Source organism: Mugil cephalus, chromosome 13 (genome assembly GCF_022458985.1).
Source record: "Mugil cephalus isolate CIBA_MC_2020 chromosome 13, CIBA_Mcephalus_1.1, whole genome shotgun sequence".
NCBI lineage: Eukaryota > Metazoa > Chordata > Actinopteri > Mugiliformes > Mugilidae > Mugil > Mugil cephalus.
Window position 1 is genome coordinate 2,917,854 of NC_061782.1, and position 24,011 is coordinate 2,941,864.

Below are 24,011 nucleotides of genomic sequence, written 5' to 3' on the forward strand. Positions count from 1 at the left end.
TCCCGGAAGAGAGAAATGTTTGGGTTGTTCAACGGACGTGCCGGGTAAACAGTTCTGAAAACATCTTTAAAAATAAATATCGGACGGCGTTTGTAGAGAAACCTGACGACGTGCGGATTGTTTTCCCTTTTAAGGTCGGTGCGCACTTTAGCTTGTAAGTTATCTTTATCCACCAAAATCCTCTTTCTAGTAGTTAGCTAGCTGTTAGCGTGTTGCCATGGTGTTGGGGGTATGTAAATGTTATAAATGTTAAGTCTTTCCTGCCGTTTGTTTATTAGTTATTTCCGGTATCGTTGTTGTGTTTATGTGGTCAACTAACCAACTAGCCAAATAAAAAGAAGAAGAAGAAGAAGAAGCCAGCTCGGTCCAGCAGATATGGAGCCAGAGTCTATTTTAAACTACATCTAGATTGACCTGCAGGCTCCTACTTGTTGAAATCTATCATTTTAAACTGGCCAGAACTGAGTCTTGCTTCCTAAGAAATCTTTAGACTCTTCCTTCGTACATCGTATTCATAAAACTTGCATTTTTGTGGCAGTTAACCATGTGTTCTTTCAGTTTTGATTTCATTGGAAGTGACTGATTTTTGCATAATCTCAAATGAAATCATCCTCCCGTTATTGCATATTCATTCATTCATTTATTTATTTATCTATCACAAATCTTACTGGGGTCCAAGTGTTCACGCTTTCTTAAAACATAATAAGATACAATCATCACAATTAAAACACAGCTACGTCAAACAAAAACAAATCTGAGATAAAAATGGAAATTCACCCCTTAAATTGCTGAAGCAAAACAGAAACCAAACGATCAAAAATAATCAATTGTTCGCACTCAGAGTTTCATAATAGACCTACTAACTAAAAACTCTCTGCTTCTCTTAATCATAGTTTGTCCAGCTGTTAAACAAAAATGTCACCAGATCCACTTTTACTGGACCGTAGGGATGTGCAATACCACTATTTTTCCTTTCGAACCGATACCAAGTAATACCAAGGCTAATATATCAACATTTTTACATCTACTTGTATATTCACTACTGGTCAAAAGTTTTAGAACACCACACTTTTCCCATTTTTTTGTTTTTTTACTGAACATTATTCAGTTTATTGTGTCATTGCACTCTGAAATAAAAGCATAGAACAAATAAAGCAATTTGAGCTGGAAAAATAAATCATGGAATCAATTTATAGACCAAAATGTATCTAAACTTTTGACTTATCAAAGTCTCCACCTTTGGCAGATTTAACAGCTGAACACACTCGTGGCATTATTTCCACAATAGAAATCAAATATTGTTCAGAAAGTTCTTCCCAAGTCTGTTGCAGAAGTTCCCCTAAAATAAATGTGTGGCTCTTATAGGTTGTTTTGCTTTCACTCTTCTGTCCAGTTCATCCTAAACCAGCTCAATGGCTCAACCAGCTTCAAGCTTTCCATCTTGTTCTTTTTTCCTGAGGTAGTTTTGTTATAGCTTGGACTTTGTGTTTTGGGTCATTATCTCGCTGCAGGATGAACCTCTGACCAACTAGGCGTATACCAGAGGGTATTACATGGCGCTGCAGAACCCGTTTTGGTTCAGGGTGTCACTCACTTTGAACAAGTCACCATCACACTTCCTCCTCCATGTTTGACAGTTGATGGCCCACACTGTGGAACCATACAAAGATCCTGTGTGATGAACCGAAGATTTGAGATTTTGATTCATCAGTCCATGAAACCTTCTTCCAGTCTTCACTAGTCTAATGGTGGTGTTTCGTAGCCTCTTTGTCTTATTCTGACATCTTAGCAGTGGCTTTCTTGCTGCAACTCGTCCTGTAAAACCCACAGTTGGAAGTCTTCTCTTTACAGTTGAAGCTGAGACTTTCTTACTATGACTAATGTTGAGCCTTGGTTGAAGCTGTTGACCCATGAGACGCCTGTCTCAGTTTCTGTTAACTCAGAAACGTGTCCCCTGATTCAGTTGTGGCTTTGGGTCTGCCAGTTCACTTCCTGTCAGAGTTTACCCCCCGAGTCTCTGAGCCTTTAGATGGTGGAGAAAACTGTCCTCACTGACACCTTGACTTTCTTTGCAATTTCTCTATAGAAAAGACCTGCATTTTTAAGTGTTGTGATGGTCTGTCTCTCTTCCATTGTTAATTGCCTTTTTCTCTCCATTTTTGTTGCAACACGCTACTTTCTGCAGCACAATCCTGTTCACCTGATGCTCATGAGGGTCTGGTACCACAGTGTGTTCCTACACTGCTTTTATGCAGACAGACGGGTTGTAAGTCATCCAGAAAAGGTGGAACGCCTGTAGGAATTAGTAGCACCAGCTTTCTAGGCTGATTCCACCTTCATTGCTGCAGAACAGCTTCAAATTGTGAACCCACTTCATGTTCCCTGAAAAAGGCCTTTTTGTATGATTCTGAAATGTACATTATTTTTCAGTTTTGGGAAACCAAACCTTTTTTTTTTTTAACCTCTGGTTGTTCAGTACTCACCTTTGTACCGTTTCAAGCTATTCATTGGGCTTGGATGACTTGAGCTGCAATAAATAACTGGAAAAAATAGGGTGTTGTAAAATTTTTGACCGGTAGTGTATGAAAATGGTGACTTTACCAACGAACATTTGTGAATGTAATTATGAAAAATCTGAGCAAATCACTTTTTTTTTAAAAAAAAAAAATGAAAATAAGAACAGTCACTCTGACTTTGAAGTAATTCTTTTTGGACCAGACATTTATGTTTTTGTTAAGAAAGAGCAGCATGTTGACATGATCTACTGTGTATGTGCCTGTGAAAGCCACTGTCATGTATTTTCATCATATACCTGGATCTTACCTGGATAATATCTCTGAATTTAAGGGCTTCCATCATAGAGATCTGTTACAGATTTGTTGTCATGAAAGTGTTAATATTTCCTGTGAAAGTTGACTTGGTATCAATATTTCGACGTGAAGATCTAGATTGAAAGTACCTACCTACCTACCTACCTACCTACCTAGTATCCTTCCCTACTGGACCATATTGTTGGGCAATAAACCAGTTTTACTGTTGCTCAGGTCTCATGGCGCCGCCGAGAAAGAACACTTTACCCAAACCACTCCCGGACGGTTTCATACTGACCGACACCGAGAAGAAGAGATGGAGGCTGGGGAAAATCATCGGTCAAGGTGGCTTTGGACTGATCTATCTCGGTAATGAGCACGCTACGACATTTCTTTCCCAATCAGTTATAATTTCCTAACATTTCCGAAACAGTTTCTACACAGTTCAGTCACTCGTAAAGTCTCCTCTGTCTCCTCTAAGCCTCCCAGGACGTAGACAGACCTGTTGCTGGAGACACCGACTTCGTCATAAAAGTGGTGAGTACGTTTTTTCTGCCGCACACAGACGCAGCCCATCAATCTTCCAGGGCCACGTTAATACTTTTGTGAATTTTTAATGTGAAATGCAGCAGGTCTTTACTGCACCGTGCCGCTGGAAGGGGGAAGTCACTTGTTACCATGGTTATTTACCGTGGTAAGTGATGATTCCTCTTTTCTTTTTTTTCCTCTTTATTTGGTTTCAACATCACATGACACCGACACAAAAAAAGAAGATACAAAATGGTTCTTATGCTGATCTGCCACAACATTATGACCACTGATTTGATTAGTAGATAACAACTAAACGTGTGATAATTCAGTTTTCTGCTGGGAAGCTTTTGGACCTGGCATTCGTTCGACCATCCTGTTTCAGAGGCACAAGGGAGACCTGCACAATAGTAGTTCAGTTTTAGTTGTATTTCATTCATCGATTAAAACGAAACAATTCAATATAAACACAAATGTTCCCAAATCTGAATGAAAGGGAGCAGAAAGAAGAATAATCTCATATAATCATATAATCAATGTACAAAGAACTTAAATTAAAAAACAACAACACAATAAGCAGCAAAAAAAAAGATAAAGATAAAATGAAAATAAAATAGGTCTCAGACAACACTCACTGTCACATTTCCATTTTAGTTCCAAAGATTCCTTCATTCAAACAAAACAAAAAAAAAAAATTTCATGACTACACAATCAAACTAACATGTTTCATCATATTTCCGTAACATACTGGCTTTAATTGTCCTTTTGAATGTAAATTTTGAATTGGGTTCTTTGTTCAGATTGTTCCATAAATGTTCCATAAGTTTTGTCCAGAATCTTGTTTTTTTGTTTGTTTTTTTTTTTTTAAATTAAAAATTAGTTCCAAGTTATTACCTGCTTTCTCTTTTTTTCAAATCTTTTCTGAATCTTAGACTTAGGCTTTAATGATCTGCGAGGGAAATTACTTTGTCACCAAAGCTTCATTGCACATAAAGGAAAAATAAATAAATAAATAAATAAAAACGTTTTTTATGAGCTGCAAACACCATTTGCAGAATACTAAAATCTACTAATACTTGAAATTTCGACAATTATTATGAAGGTGGTCATAATGTTGTGTCTGGTCGGTGTAAATTAGTGTATTTGTGCACATCTATTTAGTAGTTAGATGCCTTGTAAACATTCACTTGTTGCTGGGTTGTATAATCCACTTCCATCTGCCATCAACCTGTTTGGAATAAGCCTCGATGTGTGAACCTAAAACAACAAATCGCAGGTAAAGACTGAAACTAAAGTGGTGGGCTTTAGTTTAATTACTTTTATAATGAGATGCACTGTTGTGAATTGCCTTCTCTTGACTTGTGCCTTTGCAGTTGGATGACAGAGAAGAACATGAAATTGCGACTGCAACGTCTGTTTCTGTCCACGGCGACAAAACGGTGCAGACCACAGACTTCATCTTTGTTCACGCGAAACCTCGAAACAAATTCAGTGAGCAGGTCGTCGTTAAGTCACTGCTCAACTCTTTACCCCTTTAAAATGATGAATTATTGGTTTTAAAAAACCAAAAAACCAAAACAAGATATAATGTTTTAATTGCATCCTCTCCTACTTGAGTTTTGGGCCTTTGTCTGACACAGGGCACTTGTCACATGTATAGAGTCTTCAGTTAAGGGCTGTTAGAGTAAACACAAAGACCACAATGTCCACACAGTACAAACAATGTTCACTTCCTCACTAAAGTTTCCTGATGTTGCAGAATGCGGACATTGAAATAATGAAAAGTTATTTCTGAGTTTGCGCCACAGACGATTGGCCTGATGCATCTTTAACCGGCGATAATGAACCCGTTAACGGCGTGCGCGATTGTGTGTGTGTGCAGGAGTACCAGGACAACGGCCCCCTGTTCTCGGAGCTCAAGTTCTACCAGAGGGCAGCCAAACCGGAGAGCAGTGAGTAGCGCCGCCCGTCCGGCGTCCCGGCAGCTCGCTGGAGCACGAGTGCGTTTGACTGATGAAGTGGCTGCAGACGCGGAGGTTTCGCCGCCCGCCGCAGAGTAATTAATAATAAGCCAAAGCAAACATGCACCTCAGTGGCAGTTGGGGCCCCCCTCTCCACGCTCGCCTGAGCTCCCTCCATCGCCTCCGTTCGGAGAGGAAGCCACTCACACGTAATGATGCCCGGGCCTCCGCTGAGCCCCTGACCACCTGCCAGCCTGGTCGAGAGCCAGTCAAGCCAGCCGCCATTAAGCCCTAAGCCAAGCCCGGTGCTTTGTGTGCGGCCACTGTGTTTGTGTGTGAGTGTGTGTGTGTGTGTGTGTGTGTGTGTTTGCAGTTGTTTTTAGTCTCAGTACCTTCACATTGATGTTTGTGTGCCAGCGTTTGCAACACTTGCAAGGACGAATCGGATTTCTGGACAAGGGAGTTGCTAACTTTTCGTAACGCTTGGGCTTTTAAGTAAAAAAAGCCCAAGCATCTAAAAATGAAAGGCAGTTTTGTGCTATAAATGGTAGATAAATATCGCTCTTATCGTACGTCTGATACTGTAACATAATGAGACAATCAATGATTAACAAAACCAGGCAAGATGAGTGAAATGTCAACGAGCCAGGAACGTCTTTGTGATCCAGCTTCCTCCTTCGGCTCATTAGACAAAGACGTTCTCTGATGACTGATGACCGGGGTGGGGCATTTTAGAGATGGACAGGAGGTGGAGTATAGGACACTGATTGTGGCCTTTGTGGAGTGGTCCCAGGCAAACTACCTACTCCTGAATGTGGACAAGACCAAGGACCTGGTCATTGACTTCAGGAGGAGCCCATCACCATCCAGGGCCTGGAGGTGGAAGTAGTGGACGAGTACCTGGGAGTCCACATGAACTACAGGCTGGACTGGAGGGACAACAGTGATGATGTGGACTAGAGGGGCCTGAGTAGACTTTGTACCAGCCTGTACTGTGCTTTGGTTTACTGAGGGAATAGTACCAGCAAGGAAGACATCAGTAGGATCTAAAGTTTATCCAAAAGGGTGGACATGCCATTGGTAGGGAGTTGGAGATGTTTGTCTCAGTGAGGGACAGGAGGACACTGGATGAACTGCTCTCCATTATGGACAATCCGTCCCATCCACTACAGGAAACACTACAGGGTCAGAGCAGCTCATTCTCCAGCAGACTGATTCACAGTAAACGCTACAGAGCTTCTTTTATACCAAACTCATCTTTTTGTAACAGCGAAGCCACGACCAAGGAATTTCACTTGTGGACCGTTAAAGTCTAAGTCAGTTAAAAATAAGATAAGACAGCTTCAGAAAGGTGGCATTTGTGATGCAAACTTGTGGCATTTGGAACAACTTTATAAGAGCGCGGTGGCTCATGACCATGACCAGGGAATCACACTGCAAACAGTGTTTTAGAAAACGCACGAAAAGAGAAGCTCAATCTAAAAGAAAACGTCCAACAAAACAAAGAATTGAAGCATTCACCAGTACAACACAATACAATTCAAATTTATTTATTAGCTATTGGAGCCCAAAGCTAACATTCTTAGTGAAGTCTTTGTCCAACTAGTGGAAATGGGCTCAGACACATTCATTTGCCATAGATTTTTTTTGTTGTTTTAATCTTGTTCCAGTGGAAAAATGGAAGAGAGGAAGGAAACTGGACTTCCTGGGCATCCCGACCTACTGGGGATCAGGACTGGCCGAATATAAAGACCTAAGGTACTGGTGTTGGTATTAGACAGTTACTGTACCAGTATGTTTCTAATATGAAGCCCCGTAGAAACCTGTGTGTAACGTATGTAAAATACACAATTAAGAAGATAAACCAATGCAACAATAGATATTTTTGGTACATTAATGTGATTTAGACTCACAGTCCAGTCACAGCTGAGTTCAAACCTTCAAGAACTTCCTTATCTGTATCTTATTCTGGAAGAATATTCAAACTCTACTTTTAGTATCGATTTCCAATATTATGTCGTTTTTTAGTCAGGTAGTTGACATTCCTTGTTTTTCTTTGCTGCATTAGCGTCTTTGTTGCTTTGATTCCAGTGTCTCTGGTTTTAATAATAGTTTGAAAGCTTTGGTGGTACATAAAAGTCTGGTTCTGAAGTCCTACTTTGGATTATTGCTGGGTTGTTACCTCAGTTGTTATCTCATACACATTATCAGGAGTTAATGGATACGGTTTCTCGTTCGTTTCTCCGTCCCTCTCCCAGGTATCGTTTCATGGCCATCGACCGTCTAGACAGCGACCTTCAGAAGTTCTGCGATCGCAACGGAGGCCGTCTGAAGAAGGCCACCGTGCTGCAGCTCGGCCAGAGACTGGTGAGCAAGTCATCGTGGCTTTGATTGTTCCATGAAGAGGCCGGATGGAGCTGGAGCATCAACTGCTCGCTTAATGGAGGACGACTGGTCCCCACTTTAGCCGATCCTAACCCTTTACAGGAAGATGAACACTTGAGGCTCATTACAGTCGGTTCATCATAATCGCCACTCTTGTCTTGTTCCAGGTGGACGTGCTGGAGTATATTCATGAGAATGAATACGTCCATTCAGACATTAAAGCGGCAAACCTTATGCTCGGCTATAGAGACCCTGAACAGGTTAGTCTGCTCTAGAAGTCTTTGTCCATAAACATTTGTGCTCTGCTTCTGTGTGCTAACTATATACATAAAGTAAATGGTCAGTTGTCGGCTGTTTGTGTGAATGAGGAATAAATGTACTTTTTCTTTCCCCCCGAACGGTTTTCTAATGATGTTTTTTTGATTTTTTATCTTATCCTGTCGTGTCTTGTAGGTCTACCTCGCCGACTACGGCCTCTCCTACAGATACTGCCCCAACAGAGTTCACAAAGACTACAAGGAAAACCCCAAAAAGGGCCACAACGGGACCATCGAGTACACCAGCATCGATGCCCACAAAGGAATCAGTAAGTGCTCAGCCTCATAAGCAGATCCAGTCTGAACCCTAGGGACAACCTTAGGGACGTTTCTGTCCATTTGGGTTGAATGTTCCTCTTCATTTGACCACCATTTTGGTTGTGTTAGCGCATATGGCACAATGTTTTGTAACAACTACACAAATTTTGAAATAATAATTAAAAAAATTACCTCTAATAGGTCAACCGAATATTGTGAAAAAAATCAGCACCCTCAGACTAAAACGTCCATGTCCAAAAACTGTTTTTTTTTCTGATTTTTTTCTGCATAAATCCCTTAAAGCACTTCATCACCAAAAAAATCAGTAATTTTAACCCTTTAAATGCCAGTTTGATTACTTGAATTCACTGTTGTTTTGACGGAAAAAAATTGAAAAATTAGCTATTTTCCATAAAAATGACGAATGTTTCGTGGCTGAGGGATTTTTTTTTTAGATCAGTCTTGGGTATGACCAAGATTATCTAAAATATTGACTTCACTGGATTATTATTAATTATTGTGTAGCATCAGATTTAAAATTTACTACCCCCTTGGGACCTTAGCAAAAATGTCCCATTGACTTCCATTATAACATTATTTTTTTTTATTTCTCAGCCATGACACAAAAAAATCATTCATTCTGGAATATCAGGATTTCATTTAGGAGAAAAATGGTGTTCAACACTAAAATCAGCCATTTGCCCGTTATAGCACCAATGCATGAAATGTTTGTTATTTAATTTGTTTTTGCGCTTGTGTTGTTGAGCTTAGCAGGTTATTATGAGGTGTGTGTGTCTGAGTAAAGTTCTTCAACGACAGCAGATATTTTTCTTTTCTCTTAACCAACCGCCACTAAAACAGAATAAGTCTTCTTAGTTTTTTCTTTAGTAGCCTTGACTCTAGGCAACGAAGAGGAAGAAGTTGTTGATGCTACATATGTGGTTTTGGTTTATGGCAGAACTAAAATTAACAACCTATAAAAGATTGCCCCCATCAGACTATATATTTTTTTTTAAAGATTGTATTGTTGGCATTAGGGAAGTGTCGCTTATTATTCATCAGTTTTCTTGAGTGACTAACGAGAAAAATGGGATTGTCCTTGTGATTCAAAACTTTTTACATGGACAGATATTTATTCTTCTCGATGTTATTGCTCCGTCTCCACACAACCACCACAGGTATCGGCTTGTTTTCCGTATCTGAAAACGTCCTGTTTAGTGCTGGAAGAATGACGGGCGTTCCCTCCGTTAATCCTATGAACTCAGCTCGTTGTGTTTGTGAAACAGTCTCCCCGCCGCCTCCCTCCGCCTCCTCCAGCCGATATCGGCAACGCATTAACTGGCAAATTGCCTACATGCTCCCTCTCCTCATTGACCATCGATTCTCCACCCGCGGCCCCCGCTGAATTCCCCGGCACTGTCTCCGTTTAACACTTCCCTAATTAGCCGGAGTCATAACCTGCGTCGTGTATTCGTCCCCTCCCATTAATTAAGGGCCTTGATGTTGGGTTAGAGCGGGGGCCCGGGCCGCAGATAACCTCTCGCCAGCTCCACCGTGGAAACCGACTCCGCCGCCCGCCGGTTCGATATCGTGAGTTAGCGCGCCTGCAGAGTTTCTATAAATGTGATCGATAAGCGGAAGACGGGCCAGAAGTGTCCTGTCAGCAATAAACGGAGAGAACGTCCATTTTAATAGGGTCCTGAAAGGGGGGAGTGAAGAAGGGGAAGAGAAGGTGAGGCGCACAAATTTGGTTTTTGGATATTTATTCTGCATTAACCTCCTGAGACCCCGCGTCCTCATTAAGCTGAGGACGTCTCGGCTTCTTATTCTGCTTCATTCAGACCTGTTGTCCTCGTAATTGGACGCTCTTGTGTGAAATCTAGTGGCAGCAAAGGGTCAATACATTCATTCATTCTACAGCCGATCACGGGACAAAAGTGGACAAGGTACAAAACCTCATCGAGTTTTACGGTTGAAAATTTGATAACGAGCTTCAGCGTCGCTAATTAGCATCATTTGAGGACGTTGGGACTTCATTGTCTGCAGTCCTGTTTTTGCACAGCAACGTTCAGTTATACATTTAACCCTCTGGAGTCCAGGGTGTAATTGTCTGTTTTTGACTACTTTTGGTTAGAATTTAATTTAATTTAATTCAAAAACCGTCTACATTGTTGTCTTGTTTTGTGTCGTTCTTTTCAGCACAACCTCAACTGTGTCATTTTACAGTTATTTTTTCATTTTGACACACTGGACCTAAAACCAGACTAAAACCATAAAATCTGAGTAGAAAAAAAAACACAAACATGTTTAACCAACCATATTTAGAACTGAGAACCAATTTTCAAAAGCTTTTGGACAAATTTAGCAAACAACAAAGCTTTTTGTTACTTTTTCCATTAAAGTTAAGGAAATGCATCAGGCATTTTTATACTACATACAACCATTTATAAAACAGGTGTAACAATAAGTAATAATATCTAAAAAGTCCCAAATCTGGCTCCTCTCTCTTTGGTCGCAGTCACTACAAAGACTTTTTTTTTTTTTTTTTTTTGGTTTTGAGCATTTGAAACAGGCTAGTGATCTGCACTTGCTAGCATTTTGCTTTTCACCGTTTCCCCCGCGCACCAACATGATGGCAACATTCAGGAAAAAGTGCTCCGTAAATTATTCATAATAAGTCTAGTTTTACAATTTAAAAAGTGGTGTATAAATTTCTTGTTGAAGAAGTTGAAATGGAGATTCAGTGATGCTTTATCTTGGTCATGTGAACTGGACGCAGCGGCTCGTCCATTGTCCAGAGTTGATGCACATGAAATAATCTCTGTCCACATATGAGGACTTGTTTTTTTGCACATCCAAAAAAACTACTTCCTGTTCAAAGATGAGGCTCAGTTTTTATACTTAGCTTCTACTAACCCCAGATATCTAAGAGAAATTAAAACATTAGATGTGAGACGCCTGACTAGGCCCATAGCGTTCTCAACCCGGCCCTGACGTGACTGCTTCTTAGAGTTGTTTCCTTTAATACCTGCTTAGATACACGCCGAGAGCAGGTACTTTCCTCCGCGGGTGGACGTGGCGGCCGCGGCCCGGACCCCCCTCGCCCGCCCTTTAACTGGCGTCCGTCTCCACCGAGCTGTTGACGGGTTGCCATGGTGAGGCTGGCGAAGCGGCGCCTCCTCTGAACCCCGGAGTTAAACGGTGTAATTACAGGCATTCGGTGGGTGGACAGCGGACGGAAGACCGTCTCCGAACGACGAGACTCGCGAAAGCAGGAGGGGTTAAGAGCGTGACACTGCGGCGCGCTTCAGGGAATCTGAATAACAATAGGAGATAATTAACAACAACACCGCCGCTTCCTCACCTCCCCGTCTGAGGCGCGCGCTGCGTGCGTTTATGTGGGAGTTGCGCGTCGTGCGCGTCCTCGCTTTCCTTTGAGGGCGCACGTATACGCACAGCGTCCCCGTGTCGTACCTTGTGTGGGGGCAAAAACCCCGTAGATAAATACACAGAAAACGCTGCTATGAGCCGCGACAGCGCGGCTCGAGCTCACGCACAGGGCAGCGACACTTAATGTAGCTGTTGATCTTTTTAATTGTAAATCCATTACGGTGCTCTGGGAGTTGCACCACTTTTTCCCGGTGTCGGTATCACGTGTATTTTTTCATCTTTTACTCTCCTCCGACGGCTTCAGCGGCAATAAAGAGCCGGCGTAATTATTTACAACAATAGGAAGCTTCACTGTGACGCCGACTTAATGCGTGCTTTACACCCACAAGGGCAAACACATCTGACTCTTATTATCGCAGTTGTTGAGATAAAGTGGACGGTTTCACATTCGGAGCTAATGCATAGTTGACATATTGAGGTGTTTCGCTGCACATCTGTGCAAACGCATTTGGTGACATTAATTAAAAGTATCCACGGACACTTTGTGACACTTTTCTTTTGTCTTTTCCTTCCCCCCAAACAAATTGGTAAGGTCGATTTTATTTTAGTGACTGCAGTCAGTCTGAAGGGGTCAAACTAGTCCAAGAAACGATAGTGTTGGTCCTGAATTTGATGCCCTACACTGGATAAAAAGAGCAGTTGTGTAGTAGTTTGTAACTCAGACTTTATTTGTGTGCAACCTCTCCGTCAACGACTGATTAGGACTCGGCGTTTATTGCGACACCTGCATGCACATGTAATCAGATTACTGCGGGCTCCCAGTCCAGCTAACCCGCGCCCCCCGTTCAGACCGGGCCGTCGGCCGGGGGGAGGATCAATGCTGGTTTCTCCCCCTCTGACGGAGGCAGTCGATAGGTAATTTCTCCCGAGACGCGCGGCGGCCGTTACACTATCGAGCTGCTAAAACTCCCTGGGCTCGACCCCTCTGGATGGACCTGATCGCTAAATATTGATAGACCTCGCACATTAATGTGGTCCCACACACGCACAATCTCATGCACGTACTCCTGGGATATGAGAAATCACACCAGTTCTTCACGCTTTCAAATATTAAATTTCTTCTAAAGTCGTTTGAATCCCTGAAGCACTGAAATGCTTTTGGTTAAGAGCCGTGAAAAAGCCTTTGTATCTCCAGATATTACGGGGCTCTTAATAAAATTGTAAAGCATATTTTAAGACCGCAGCAAGTGCTGTTACACAATTTGTCCACCGCGGATTCTCTGGAGTAGGACTCTCCAGCGGTCACGTCCTTCTGTTCAGATGAATGAGTTTTGAAGAAGAGGTTTTTCCTGAAAGAAATGTTCCACCGTCCGGACTCGCTGCCAAGTCTGTAAAGCCACAATGAGGCGGACGCCTTCTTCAGAGCAGAGCGACACGTCTCTGCAGTGATTCCGTGGAAGATTTTATGGTGAACGTTCATCCTGTCTGGAGGATGCATAGAGAGGAGTTTGGGGGAATCCCTGAAGTTTTTCTTCTGGCGCTAAAGGGTCAGGAATTCATTTCCATTCCGGGTTTGAAGGCATCTTTCCACGTAGAGTTCACCCTGCGGCTCTTTGGGTTTTCTCCAGAATCTCCGACTTCCTCCCGCATTTTTAAGATGTTGGTTGGTTGTTGATTATAAATATGCCGTAGATGTCAATTGTGGTTTGTCTAGTTTTTTTGTGTCGGCACTAGAAACCTGTCCAGGGTGTAACTCATGTCTTAACCCTGTGACGTTCTAGAGCAGGGAAGTCACTTTAATCTAGTCACGTTTTTTGCACAATTTTCATTTTTTTTTGGATATTTCAACGCGTACGTGTTAAAGGGTTAATGTTGTGTCATTGTGCATGTGGTTGCATTCATTTTATTTACTTTGTTTTGTGCAGACAGTCTCCCAGTCAGTGCACATCAGGCTTGTACTAAAGTAAGGACGAGGTCAACAGTGCATCTCCGTAACATGTGGTAGTGATTTGGTCCTCAGACATTTCTGTGTTTTACATCCAGCCTCTGTCTACGTCGGAGAGAAATTGCTATTTGTGTCTGGATAATGTCAAAGGACACAGGTACCTGGTTTTATTTAAAAAGAAAAAATATATACATATATATATTGCAGACATAAGTCAGGGAGAGTTCTCAGGGGGACTTTTTGTCAGTGATGGGGGGGAAAGCAGCAGATCATCGTATGATTTCACAGCATGTGTCTCAGATGGATCCGTACGGACGGACGACAAATCATCGAGCATGCGTCCAGTTTAAAACACGTTTCCATTAGTCTCTTATCGCGTTAGACCAAATAAAAATACCCCACTGACACATGACACCAGGTGAGTTAGTGTCTGCTGCAGAGTTTACGAGTGATTCGCTCTCTTTAGTTTTACTAACGTCACAGTTCAAACGGTGCTTCTGTCCAGCTTCAACGACTGTTTTAAGAAAATCTCTAGTAGCTTATTTGTGAGGAAGACGTGCAGAGACGGACGGACACTATGGTTGTATGTGTAGTGTTCAAAGTTATTAAATATGCAAATAAACATTCACTTCCGGGAAAAAGTCAATCAAAACTCATACAAGTTAATATGGAGTCAAAGCATCAGTTTAACTTTAAGTCACTGACGACAAAACTGAGAGAAAAACTTAACTGATTAATATTTTTTCTGTATGAATCTCTGAAACCACTTCAACACTTTATATAACTACCAAAAAAACAACCATTTTCAAGCTTTTTTCATTCAGTCTTAAGACCAATATGACCAAGTTTATCTAAAATATTGACTTTTGTGCATCAGATTTAAAATGTTCTACCCTCATTAGCGTGAAGAGAAGAAATTTGCCCAAATGTACAAACATGTCCCTCACGGTGTCTGAGGGTTAAATATTGTTGTTGTGTTGTTTATTTCTCACAACCTTGTGTCTCTTTCTAGCTCCATCCAGACGTAGCGACCTCCAGATTTTGGGTTTCTGTCTTCTTCACTGGTTATGTGGCTCCCTGCCCTGGGACAAGGTCCTCAGGAATCCAACCCAGGTCCAGGAGGCCAAGGCCAGGTAGGCAGCCGTCCTGCGTAGGGACGTCCCCAACAATGTCTTTGTCCCCCCCCGCAATCCAATAGCAGTCTTACAATATTCAGCATCAGCCAATCAGAGTCCCGATCCCGTCCTAAATAATACCATAACATACCCTGAGTTCCCTGTCTCCAGGAAACTTCTTTTAAATGCAGATTTAGTTTTATTTTTTTAGTTGGTGTTATTGAATGATCTCCTAATACCACGTCACCAAACATCCACTTTGGATAATTTGTTAATTTCTGCCTTAATTATCCAGAGTAAAGTTCTTCTACAGAGCAGATATTTTTAGCACGAATACTTTTAGTCATAGGACATAAACTCTGTGACTAAAACAGAAGAAGAAAATAAGAAAATAAATAAATTACTTCAAAACATCGGGATATGGGACTGAATCCAGCTCCAGAAAAGCCTTTATGAATTTAGTTTATATTAGATGCCATCTTGAAATGGCAGGTTTCTCGTGTTTCCCTTCATTTTGCTGTGGATAAGTTCTGTACATCCACCATCAAAATGACTCTCACAGAAACTAAAGACCTTACATCTCCAAGACATAAAAATAAGTAAATTTCACACAGTTGACACCAAATCCATGATTTAAACAATCTGGAAAATGTTGATTTAGCTCGAAATGTGTTTTTTGAATCTTGGAATCTACAGCGTAATAGTCTAATGTTATATAAACGTATGGAAGGTCGTCATGTTTGCTCTGGCTCGGATTCCTCCGCCTCTCTTCACCTCCTCCCCGTTTCTATCTCCCTCTCCTCTCCTCTCCTCTCCCCTCAGACTGATGGATAATCTGCCAGACTCCGTCCAGCAGCTGTCGCTGAGCGGAGCCAGCACAGGTAAGCCAAGACCGCGGGGCCGTCCTCGGATTACAGGACATCACTTACACTTCCCTGGTTACGCCGGGAAATCTGGAAGCGAGACGACAGAAACCCTTTCTCCCTTTTTTAACGGAGACCCGGAGACCAGGTCGGGCCCGCGGGGAACGTTCTGTAGCTACCACATCTACTGACGTCCCAGGATCCCGTAGGGTTTTGTGGGACGTTTTTTGGCACGTAGCAGGATTCAGCTCCTGTGTTCAGCCCCGGTTCATCCTGAAAATCTGTGTTTCAGAAGAAAAAGGTGCAGGGACACTAGTAAAATAAAGACATTGATGACACGGGGAACTCTCGGTTGGTGTGAACGTGGCTGAAATGTATAAGAAAAATGTGCAGAGGCCAAACGAAGGTTCTGACTGCAGGATCATACACCGATCAGGCACAACATTATGACCACCTTCCTAATATTGTGCAGGTCTCCCTTGTGGTGACTCATCAGAGAATGGACATGGGCCTTCTGGGGGGGTGTCCTGTGGTGTCTGGTAACACAGTGTTGTTAGTGGGGAGACCCCTCTACCATGGAAATTAGTGGCACCAATTTCTGGTTATTACAGAAACAAGTCAAGCAAGTTTCTTATGGGTTTTACCCACAGAGTTTCCCTATTTATATCAAAACTCCCCACCAGTTTCTCCTTGCCATCAAGGAGTGTCATTGCTATGGGGTGGGGGTGTCTTGTCTGGTCTGGTCTGGTCTGGTCTAGGTGGGTGCTACATGTCTAAGTAACATCCACATAATTAAATTCCAGGTCCAGAAGTTTCCCAGCAGAACACTGAATTATAACAAGATGGTTTAAATGTTATTTACCATTTATTTCAGTGGTCATAATGTTGTGCCTGATCGGTGTACATCTACTGTCCCATCGAAAATAAACCGCGTCCCATCACTACCTGCCACTCCAGAATAACTTTGTGCCAATTAAGCAGCCGTCCCTCTGACGCGCCTTTCAAAGTTTTATCTCCCCTCTTTATAAGGAGAGGTCACACCTGTGTGACGGCTGTGTGATGTATGGTCGGGACGGGGGGGGACGGGGGGGACGGGACGGGTGGGGGGGGCTCTCCTCCACTGACAAAGCCCGGCTGGCCGCCACAGATAAGAGCCGGGGGTGTATGCATCAGCTAAGTGTGTGTGTGTGCAGGAGAAAGAGAGCGCAGAGATAGCGGCTCTATTGCAGCAGGTGTCATACTCGTCGTGTGATGCATCAAGGCCGACTGCGTATGACACGCGGCGCATATCCAGAGGCGAACGCCGGCCTAATCTGCCCGCGCCGGGAGATACACGACCGGCCCCGGCCCTTATCTGGACCGGGAGACCTTCAGGTTCAGCCTGCCCCCCCAAAATGATTTCATACAAAGGAGGCAGCACGTACCAGAGCCGCTGCCCGTCCCAAACGCAAGTGCAGTTATTATCTGATCTGTTCACGGCGCCATTTTAGTTTTTCTGCAGCGTTTCTCAGGCGTTAGTCTAAAAAAAAGGCTAAAAGGTTTAAAAGAAATTGTCGAATGGAGTTAGTCAGCACATAAGACACTTAAGTGTAATATTTATTATCACTGTGCAGTTTTGGAACAGCCGATAATTATTGTTCTCTTAGGTCTCAACTAAGTATTTATATTTTTGGACACTAAGGCATCTGCTTCATCTGCATTTCACTGTACTGGTACATCAGGGGTTAGTCCAGTAACCGAAAGGATTATGATTGCAAGTGAATGATGTTTGGTGATGGTCAAAAAGGTGACGGACGTGTTTGTCAGTTTTATTACATAAATACATTGACAGTAAAGATATCTAATAATATCCCAGATCTGATTTGATCAGCTGACTCCATTGCTCCGGCTTTGTCCGGTACGTCCTGAGAGATATTCGTGTCTTGACTTCTCCCTGCGTCTCCAGACGAGGTGGCCGAACTCCTCCTTTACGTGAGAACCCTGGACTACCAAGATAAGCCCGACTACCAGTTCCTCAAAGGCCTGCTGGCCAGCGGCGGCAGGGGGAAGCTCGACTTCTCCCACCCTCAGGGACCCGCGGGGGGGCCACACCCCCACAACGTGGATCCTGACACCAGGGACAAGGTGAGAACGCAGCACACAGGACTCTCAGAAATGAAGCAGACATTCGGTAAAAGAGATGTTTAACACTCTAATATAGACACTAAGCAACTTCGCTCTTTGGTTCCACCACCGTACAGAGGTTCATATTTGACTGTATCTGAGTATCTATGAGTACAGTATCAGACATTAAGGTTTAAGCCAGGGAAGCCCAATACGTTGATAACGATTGACTGGTAGATTGTCAAAGTGGTGGTCGTAGCTTGAGTAAAAAATGGAGATGTTTTCGATATCCTTCTATCGCCTTTCCTCACTGTAGCATCTGATACTTGGTTTAGGGCCTGTGTCAGTAGTTTAGAGGCCGGCGTTAGGTTCCTGGAGCTCAGTGTCTCTGGGATATTCAATTCACGCTTCCCTCCATGTCCATGCATGTCTCCTGTAGGTAGTCACCGCAAGTTTAATCCCCGCGGCCTGTGGTGAAATCGTATCATTGGAGCACGATGGATTTCCAGAATGGTTGTTTTCGTCGCTTCCAGATCAGAATTGCTGTAGTCGTGTTTTCCACGTCAATATTAAATTTTAGTTAATTTCAGTTAATATGTTACGGCTTCAGATTCAGCTCAGCTGTCACAGCTTTGAGGTCCGACCTGAGTAAGGACGCGAGGACTTCAGCCTTCAGGTCGTTGGTCAATTCTAGCTGGAGGAGCCATCACCGTCTTGTGGTAGCATAGCAGACTGCTGGCCATTAGTGTAGAATTATCAAAACTAAAGTGATGGAAAACTCAAGAACAACCTTAGAAGAGTGCTTCCATGGATCTCGATGTTACATGAGCCTTATTTTATAGTCCTAGTTCCAGCAGGTTTGTGAGATTTATCTGAAGTGGCAGCTCGTTTTCAGTGGCTGCTGTTTTGCCTTCTACTGATCTGTAGTTATAATGAAATGCAGCTCAGACAGTAGAACTAGTGGCTTTTTTTTTTTTTTTTTTTTTTTTTAAGAAGCTCTTCTCAAGAACTTTCCTCCTCTGACGTGTTGAATTTCTCCCCAACACATTTTGGATGTGAAGTCTAGTCGAGCGTTACCAGGCGACCGTTAATGCAAATCACTCTGTAACCACAAATAACACGCACGAGTTCTGCGAGTGGGTTTTGATTTAACAGTTTCCCTTCAGAATGAGTCTGTGGTTTTCCCCTAAACGTGAAGCTCCATACGGCGCTGATGCGTGGTTCAGCTCAGAGCTTCAGAAACAGAATACTCATCAACTCCTCGGACACACGGACCTCAGAGTGCAGAGACGTAACGTAACCCCGATCCTCGCAGTAATCACGTCAGCCAGAGGCGGCCCGGTCTGAAGCTGGAGGAGGAGAAACAAGATTCTCCTCCAATTCACCTGGAGCCACTTCTTGACCCCTGGATTGTGGGGGTGGGTTGGGTGGGTTAGGTGGGGGCCCAGCGAGCGCCCTCTCAGTCGGCCAATTTGGAGGAGTTGATGACACACACTTTACTCGGCGACACAGCGTGTCACCAATTACGCTCGTGATCTCGCCTCCTCCCGCCGTTTCATTTCCCGTCTAAAGTGCCGGCCAGTTTGATCCCTAGTTAAACACAAGTGGCCATTTACTGAGGAGAGGAAATGTCAGCGAAGATAAAGGCCATCGACTGGGTCTGTTCACTCATTTACCACTAGTGCTGTGTGAATGTTGGATTATTCCTAGTTTAGTTAGAGACTTTTATTTAAGGCCGAGAATAAAACGTAGGAGATTTTTTTTTTACATCTGGAGGTTGATTTGTGTGTGAAACAGAAAACGGGACGAGTCAAGGGTCCGACCAGAGCCGAGGCTTCGCCCGCAGACGTAGATGACGACAAACAGGAGGGGATCAAGTCCAGACCGAGACCAGGCCACTCCACCAGAGGACCACGGTCCTCCAAACCTCAGGTGAGGTTTTGAACATTTGACTGAATGTACGGTTGGAACTGAAATCACGGTCATAATGTTTGAGTTAAATTCACTAAAATGTGGGGTTTTTTTCTGCTGACAGAAGGAAGAAGTTGTTCCCAGGAGAACCCCGAGGCCCCGTCCTGCCCCCGTGAACACCTATGAGGAAGACGAAAGTGAAGAAGACGACGAAGAGGACGACGAAGAGGACGTGAGGCCCAGAGCTGTTCCTGCTCGTTACATCAGAGGTCCTCCCATCAGCCCCAGAGCTCCACACAGACAGGTGGGAAGCTAACGCGCTAGCATCCTCCATGATCCATGATCCGGGACGTCACGGACACTCTTTGTTTTACAGGAAGTAGGGACGTCTCAGTCCTGATCCAGGTAGTTTTGTGCTTCAGCCAGACCTGCTCTTGTGTAGTTAGTTGTTTTAGGTCTCAACCAAAACCAGAGAGGTTATTAGGTCGTTGGGAGTTTATGGCAGCGTTGGAGGACCAGAACACAAGGTACCTCTCCACACTACATTAACTTAGACGGAAACATTTAGGAATGTGCTTCTAAAGTTCCTGTAGCTTCCTATAGTCGACTGGATTCAGTTCAATGATCAAGTCGTTTCTTTTTGGGGTTTTCATCAAACATGAGGACAAATGGGCCAGGTCATTTGTAGTTTTGTTTCTGCGTACTGCTAATAGTTAGATTTCATAAACTGTGAATGCACTGAAAACAAAGCCAATGAAGCGGTGAATGGACGTAAGGATTTAAGACTTGATTAGATGTAGTTTAAGACCTACAATGCAAAATATGATCATATTTAAGACTTTTTAAGACCTTAAATTGGGATTATCACATTTTTAGGACTCTGCAGAAACGCTGTCTCTACTCCAATAATGTTCTGGTCCTTCAGCACTAACCTAACTCTCTCTGGAAGATTAGTCACCGGGAAACTTTTCTCCTCTTCTAAAGAGAAAAGTCGTTGTAGTGTTCAGGTTGTGTTGTTGTTTGGGTGCAGCCTGTGTCTGAGTGGATTCCTCTTCATTTTCTTTTAGCAGCAGACGTCAAAATGTGTTCTTCTGTCTGCTGCTACAGGGACGAGGTTGTGTTCATGGCCTTAAACCTTGAATAAACTTCAAATAAAAATATATTATTAGTACAAACAATTTCAAAATAGGATCAGTGACGAGTCAAAGTTTGAAAAGTAAATAGATTTATTTTTGTCTGTTTCTGCTGACAGAAGGAAGACGCTGTTCAGAGGAGAGGCCTGAGGCCCCGGTCTGACCCCGCACACGCTTACAAAGAACATGAAAGTGAAGAAGAGGACGACGAAGAGGACGACGAAGAGGACGCGAGGCCCCAACCTGTACCTGCTTGTTACATCAGAGGTCCTCCCATCAGCCCTAGAGCTCAACACAAACAGGTGTGAGGCTAAAGTCGGCGGCCGAGTCCTTCCTGCTTTCATTCGCTGTGTTAAACCGTGAAAACTCAGTAAAAACATAAACAGGTCCTGACCTGAAGAAAGGTTGCAAGTTATTTGGTTGTAAAAGAGCACACACTTGGTTTACCGTCTTTAACAGAACCCTAGACCCCAGTGGTACGGTGGGAACGCGGGTGAGCCAACAGCGAGTCTGGAGAGGCGTCGAGTCCACGCGGCAAACCTTAAAACGCGGGGGGACTACCTGGGCCGGGAGGAGGAAGCTCCGCCCCTCCGGAGAGAAGACCACGTCCAGGAGCATCTCTGCAGCTTCAGGGAAAGGAAACCTGGTCCCACGTGGAGAAACACTCCCGTGTCCTGGTTGGTGGTTTTGGGCGTCACCTTCTTGCTGGGCGCCCTTTTCGGACAGAGCACGTTTAAACAGAAAGGTTAATCCACCGGGAACACGCCGCCATCGCCGCCGCCGACTCTTCTCTCCTCAGGACCTCTGAGCCGCCATCTTCACCGTGATGGGCTGAAACAGAAGGAGAAGAGATGGTTCTATTAAATGCTCCGAGGTCCAAAGAAAAAGATCGAATCACAAACCAAAGCGTCGCTGATTAAGAGACGTACCTTGCTGCAGTACGGACACTCTCCAAAAACGATGCTGAAGCTCTGTCTGCTGGAGGGAAGCGCCCGGAGCCACTGGAGCCAAAACACACCATCATTACTAGGTCTGAAGATACATCCAGCATCATCCTGAACCTTTAAGGGCTTTAAGTTCTTTCTCTGAGGCTGTAAACTGCCAGTGAATACGTCTTATTTCATGTCCTCTGGTCCAACCATCACAAAGCTCTGGCTCTTTGACTGAAACACAACATGTAGCACAACACTTTTATCCTAATAAATGTTTTTGCACGCTTCGGTTGAGACTAATGTTCAGTCATTTGCTGATAATTTACTGACTCACAATACAACCAACAAGTCTCTGAGGCCGTAACGTTTTCAGGAGGGACCTGATATTATTTACAGGATAATACAGACGACTCTACACGTACAATCAGCACACGTCATTAAACCATCAACTATGTTTGTATCTCCACAAACATTAAAGAAAAGGAAACTTGAAGACGTTTTATCCAAGTGTTCAATGCAGAAACTCACACGATCGTAACGCTCAGACTGAATGGTCTTCTAACGGGGGACAAACTTCTTGGAGACAGATGTCCACACTTAGATCTGAGTCCACCTCCACGGTTCAGAGATGGATGTCTTTCTTTACTCCAGTGGAAGACATCTAAGAGGTCGATGGATCTCGACAATCTGAACATCTGTCTCTAAGAAGTTTCTCCCCCATTCACTCCTTGGGACAGGAGGAAGAGGACAGTGGTGTCAAACCGTCTCCTCCATCTACAGGGAAGCTTCTACACTTTAACTGCAATACCGAGGACTCACAGTTTTAGTTGTGGACGTAACACGACACTGAGACCTAGAACAAAACAGACGTTGCGTTTCTTTTTCTTAAGGAACGTCTGGTTGTTCATAAAGTGTTAGTAGTAATAGTGCAGGTCATTAAATGTGAACAAGTTCATAAAGTTCTTCTTTGCACTAAACAAAGGAAAACATTGGCGGTTTATATGGGTTAGTAAGACCTTTGGATCTGTACATAGCTCCCTACGTCTGAAGCTGTAGAGGTTAGGTTTGTGTTAGAGTATTCACTGGTGTGTCCTCACGTACCTCATAGAGACAGGTCTGGTGGAAGGGTTGTCCACAGCGAGGGTCGTTACACACCTGGTCGGGGATGGCAGCTTCCAGACGATAGGAGTAACAAATGCCGCACTCTACGCTGAAACTCTACACACAGAAAACAATTATTTCTACATTTATATGTGGTCCTGTTCAGACATCAGAGAAGACGTGATCGCAAGAGGACAACATGAAGAGAAGACGTGATCATGAAGAGAAGACGTGATCGCAAGAGGACAACATGAAGAGAAGACGTGATCGCAAGAGGACAACATGAAGAGAAGACGTGATCATAAGAGGACAACATGAAGAGAAGACAGGTGTGAAGACGCCCAGGAAAAAAAAAAACAACCGTAAGTGTCTCTTCATTAGTGATGAGGGACAAAACTGACAAAATAATAAATAAATCTAAACTAGAATGTAACTCAAACTAACTGAAACTGAGGATAATCCACTTTTCCAAATCCACACTAGTTTCTATGGATCATTGTTGAGTCCGATTGTCCTTAATTTGATCTGATAATCCACATTTTCTCAGTCTCTCTGTATTTACTGATAAATTTCACCATGTTTTTGGCACGACAATTAACCATTTTTCAAGTTTTCAAGTTTTCCATCGATGTGAAAACGATCACTTGCGATCGGATCCTGTTGATCTGGTCTGAACTCGATAACATCGCCCGGTTCCACCATCGCACCCAGAACACGTTCTCTCGTTTGCATTTCGTCGTAATGAGAAGCTTCTGTTTTTTTTTTTGTTGTCGTTTTTTTTTTAGAGCTATCCATTAACAGAGGATGGCAGGTTTAAAAAAAAAAAAAAAAAAAAAAAAAAAATCAACATCTGGTCAACTCAACTTTTCCACACTCCTCTGAATGTTAATGAAGCCGAGGCATTAATCACGGCGTCGACAGCAGATAAACACGACGCCCTTTCAACCCGTGCACAGAGAGGGGAGGGGAAAGAACAAGTGTTTTTTGTTGTTTTTTTTATTTTATTTTTTTTTAAAAAAGAAATAAATAAAATGGAGATAAATGGTCGTGCGTGATTAAAGCGGTTTGATAGTGCAGCGGATTCCGCTATCTTTGTTATTCTAATGATCTTATCTGTAAACAGCCCAATTAAAGGAGAATTTGTGCCCACCTCTTAGAAAAACAACACACACACACAGAAAATATGGAAATGGACAGAAAAATAGGCAGCAGTGTTCATCCGCCCCCTTATAACTCGGAGCTCAAACGGACACACAAAC

At 43.3% G+C, this 24,011-nt stretch overlaps 2 protein-coding genes across 6 annotated transcripts in view; one reads left to right on the plus strand and one right to left on the minus strand.

Moving 5' to 3' along the window:
- On the plus strand, positions 1-21,938 carry LOC125019228 (serine/threonine-protein kinase VRK1-like). 2 transcript variants are annotated; one of them, XM_047603829.1, is made up of 15 exons: positions 1-154; positions 3,045-3,179; positions 3,292-3,347; positions 5,221-5,290; positions 6,970-7,057; positions 7,558-7,666; positions 7,852-7,944; positions 8,138-8,270; positions 14,607-14,727; positions 15,532-15,590; positions 17,518-17,696; positions 19,473-19,607; positions 19,711-19,890; positions 20,839-21,021; positions 21,179-21,938. In XM_047603829.1, exons 2-15 carry the CDS (start codon positions 3,050-3,052, stop codon positions 21,467-21,469), a joined length of 1,827 nt encoding a protein of 608 aa, XP_047459785.1. In that variant the 5' UTR covers positions 1-154; positions 3,045-3,049; the 3' UTR covers positions 21,470-21,938. The 2 variants fall into 2 exon arrangements, with proteins under 2 accessions (XP_047459785.1, XP_047459784.1); XM_047603828.1 differs by having other exon boundaries at positions 1-134.
- Positions 21,514-24,011, minus strand: part of fancl (FA complementation group L) — a 24,540-nt gene continuing 22,042 nt past the window's right edge. For 2 of the 4 annotated variants that reach the window (XM_047603834.1, XM_047603832.1), the window contains 3 exons: positions 22,753-22,869; positions 21,649-21,720; positions 21,514-21,550 (listed from right to left, as the gene is read on the minus strand). In XM_047603834.1, the coding sequence (XP_047459790.1) occupies positions 21,515-21,550; positions 21,649-21,720; positions 22,753-22,869 (225 nt within the window). In that variant the 3' untranslated portion in view covers position 21,514. Of the gene's footprint in view, positions 21,721-22,752; positions 22,870-24,011 lie in introns of all 4 variants that reach the window. The other 2 variants (XM_047603833.1, XM_047603830.1) reach the window with 1 other exon arrangement.

What these genes read in the sequence shown, in the direction of transcription:
- LOC125019228 (XM_047603829.1), top strand. Translation starts at nt 3,050, where the DNA reads ATGGCGCCGCCGAGAAAGAACACTTTACCCAAACCACTCCCGGACGGT. An exon ending in GGCAGCCAAACCGGAGAGCA is followed by an intron (nt 5,291 to 6,969) that starts GTGAGTAGCGCC and finishes ATCTTGTTCCAG; the next exon opens with TGGAAAAATGGAAGAGAGGA. An exon ending in CGATGCCCACAAAGGAATCA is followed by an intron (nt 8,271 to 14,606) that starts GTAAGTGCTCAG and finishes GTCTCTTTCTAG; the next exon opens with CTCCATCCAGACGTAGCGAC.